Genomic DNA, 3,304 nt, shown 5'->3' on the forward strand with positions numbered 1-3,304 from the left:
ACACGGGCTTACGCGATGTTTGCAAAGCTATAGAGCGGCTGATACAAAAAGCGTTCGATAGCAGCCGAGCTGAGGTTGTCGGCAGACTCGCACTGGAGATTATCGAGCGACGTGAGGCGGGCGCAGAATCGAACGAGCGGCCCTTCTACGCTAGGCATCGAGTCGGTACGATCAAGAAGTACAGCCAGAAGCTGGTGAGCATCCTCTGCTACCTGTGGCGCACATATGACCAGGTCGAGCGGCCGCCATACAAACTTACCAGCACGCAAGACGCCCTCTTGGTGTCACTCCAGCAAATAGCCCGCTCAGACGACGCTGCGAAGAAAGAGAAACTGGAAGAGCGATGCCTGCGCTTTTGGATCGCCTTGCTCAACCACAGCCTGACTGGCGACGAGCACGAGAGCGCACTGCTGAGCGGAGTGGCTGTCCTCGGCCTCAAGCCTGATCACCATGGCGGTGGGTGGGTTCCGGCGCACGAGTTCTCGCCAACGCTGTCTGCTTTGATCACTACCTCGAAAGCGCTCGTAGTGCATCATGCCCGCTGCCAGCGAGATAAAGCGCTTCAGAAAGACCCTTGTACAGCACCTACTGCGTATGAGCTAGTTAAAGACATGTCTGAACGGTTTATGACGCTGTCCGACTTCAAAGGCACACCCAGTCCTATGAATCGAATGCTCCGCTTGCGTACGCTAGCTAGAACACAGGCAAAGCGACGTAATACTCCCGGTATCGTGTCGTGGGATGGAGATCGGCTTCTCATTGACAAGCAGAGCTTTTCGCTAGCCGATCTCCGGTCGATGGTGAAGGGACTCTGCGAGACGGTGCGGTTGCAGCTATTCAAGGACGTCCTACTCTTGGATCTAGACGAAAGGGGTTGCGTGCGACCCGGGACCACCCGCTTCCAGAGGTGTCCGTGGACAAACTCGTCGATCAGCCAGCCGAGCTGGCTACGGGCTGGAGCTTTCTGAAGCACCCCGACAACCAGCTAGATAGATGGCAAGACTGGCTTCTAGACCGGGTGTTGGACGAGGCTCCGCTAAGGGAGAGATTCATTCGTGGGATAGATAGCACACAACGGCCGGAACGGACGCTATGGCGCGATGACGCTGTAGCTAGGTACATGAAAGGAGTGCGTCGGTTTAAAGAAGGCCTCTTCACGCTTGTTCACATGTCTGGCGGCGGGCCTGGTCGCGGGACAGAGATTACCTCGATACAGTGCGAGAACAGTGCAGACGGGGTAGGGTATCGGGGGTGTTTGTAGAGGGTGGCCTGGTATCCTTCACCACTACGTACCACAAGGGGTATAGCTTCAGCAAGCGTGTCAAGACGATCCACCGCTATGTTCCCTGGGAGGTGGGTGAGCTGGTGGTGTACTTCCTCGGGCTCGGTCGACCGTTCATAGATGATCTCCAGATGCTGCACAATGGCGTTGCCCGCCCTACCGCTTTCATCTGGGAGCCAGAGCCGGAGGAGCAGTGGGGCGACGAGAGCGATAGCGAAGAGAGCGACGACGGAGACGAGTACGGCGAAGCCGACCGTAAGAAGGCACGATCCGCTAACCCAGACGGGTACTGGGGCACCGATCGCATACGCCGTGTCCTGCGCAAGCAGACCTTTCAGTACATGAACACCGCTCTCGGCACCCGCGCCTGGCGGCATGCCTACCCAGCCATCCACCGAGAGCTGGCAAGAGATGGACAAGCACGCGACTGGTTGGAAGTGCTCTACTGGAACAAAGCGCCGGCGAAGAGCAACGCGCAAGCGTTGCAGTCCGGCCACAGCCTTAAAACAGAGGAGGGCAACTACGGCCGCTCCATGATGGAGTCTCCCTTTCAGACCATGGCCGAGCGGGAGGAGTTCCGGCGGGTGAGCATGGACTGGCATCGCGTGCTGGAGTTTGCATCCGCCTGGGAGGACGGCCGCATGCACCCCGGTGTTCGCGCGGAGATGGTAGCGCAGCAAGAGAAGCAGGCGCTCCAGCGCTGGTCGTCGCTCGCGATGGTGGACCTCAAGGCAGAGTTCAGGCGACTCGCTGGACGGCCGGACGCCGAGTATCGTGGCAAGCAAGAAGAAAGCCTCGAGGCTGTGATGCAGCGACGGCTGCGCGTGCTAGTTGTTATGGCTACCGGCACCGGCAAGAGTATGCTGTTCATGCTGCCCGCGTCCGTCTCGCCAGGCGGCGTCTCCGTGGTCGTGGCTCCGTTGAATGCCTTGCGAGACGATCTGCAAGATCGCTGCGACCAGCTCGGCATCCCCTGCGCGAAGTGGGATGGAAGAAGACCGCCGTACTGGGCTCGTATTGTGCTGGTGACGCCTGAGAGCGCAGTCACGAAGGCGTTCGGCAGGTTCATTAACGAAAAGCGCATGCTCCATCAGCTAGATCGTATCGTGATAGACGAGTGCCACGTGCTGCTGGAGTCGACACAGGACTGGCGGCCAGACCTCCTCAAGATGGTGGAGATGACGGAGAAGGGCACACAGGTTGTCTACCTGACTGCAACCTTGCCGCCCACGCTGCAGCCCGCCTTCTTGCACACCGCAGGGCTCGATGCCCAGACCGTAACCATATGCCGCGATGAACGCACCACGCGAACGAACATTGCGTACCAGGTGCTAGAGTACACACGTGGCACGCTAGAAAAAGTACTTATTAAGCTTGTGGCTGCGAAGAGGAGTAGGTACGGACCCAAGGCGCAGATCATCGTCTATTGTCCAACTGTGGACGAGACGAAACGGCTTGCGAAGCTTCTGCAGTGCTCTGCATACTACCGTCAGATGGGCTCAGACGAGGAAAAGGCACGCATGGTGCGAAGCTTCACCCTGGGCATAGAGAAGCTTTGTACAGCCACGAACATGCTGGGTCTTAGGCTCGACGCTGCAGGCGTCGGGTGGTGATCCACGTTGCCATGTGTCCCCTGCTGCTCCAATATGTGCAAGAGAGCGGCCGGGCGGGACGAACGGGGCTCGACAGCGAGTCTATTGTTATGAGAGCGTGCTATGTAACGAAAGAGGGAGGGTAGAGAAGGCGCTCGGCTACAAGCTGGAGCGACCTGCAAAGGAGTTTATGACAGTCGAATCCTGTCGGCGAATCGCGATAGACAAGCACATGGACGGCAGACAGAACAGGCAGCAATGCGAGATGGGAGAGTCGAAGTGTGATCTATGCGAGCGACACCCCGGTGGTACCAAGCGACAAGCCGTCGAAGAAGAGCAGGAAGAGCCAGAGGAGACGCAGGCCGACACCGCGGCGGTGGCAGCAGAGGAGCAGCGCAGATGTATAGAGCGAGCTATGGTCGTTAAAGAG

General features: G+C 58.5%; 1 protein-coding gene across 1 annotated transcript, besides 3 other annotated features; it reads left to right on the forward strand.

Annotated features, from left to right (window-relative positions):
- Window positions 1–3,304: part of a mobile genetic element that runs on past both edges of the window.
- Window positions 1–3,304: part of a mobile genetic element that runs on past both edges of the window.
- On the forward strand, window positions 1,414–2,895 carry EKO05_0003906 (uncharacterized protein; the record flags this gene model as incomplete). The annotated part of the gene is made up of 1 exon (XM_059636265.1): window positions 1,414–2,895. One exon carries the CDS (start codon window positions 1,414–1,416, stop codon window positions 2,893–2,895), a length of 1,482 nt encoding a protein of 493 aa, XP_059492248.1.
- Window positions 1,456–1,521: a tandem repeat.

This window comes from Ascochyta rabiei, chromosome 5 (genome assembly GCF_004011695.2).
Source record: "Ascochyta rabiei chromosome 5, complete sequence".
Taxonomy (NCBI): Eukaryota; Fungi; Ascomycota; class Dothideomycetes; order Pleosporales; family Didymellaceae; genus Ascochyta; species Ascochyta rabiei.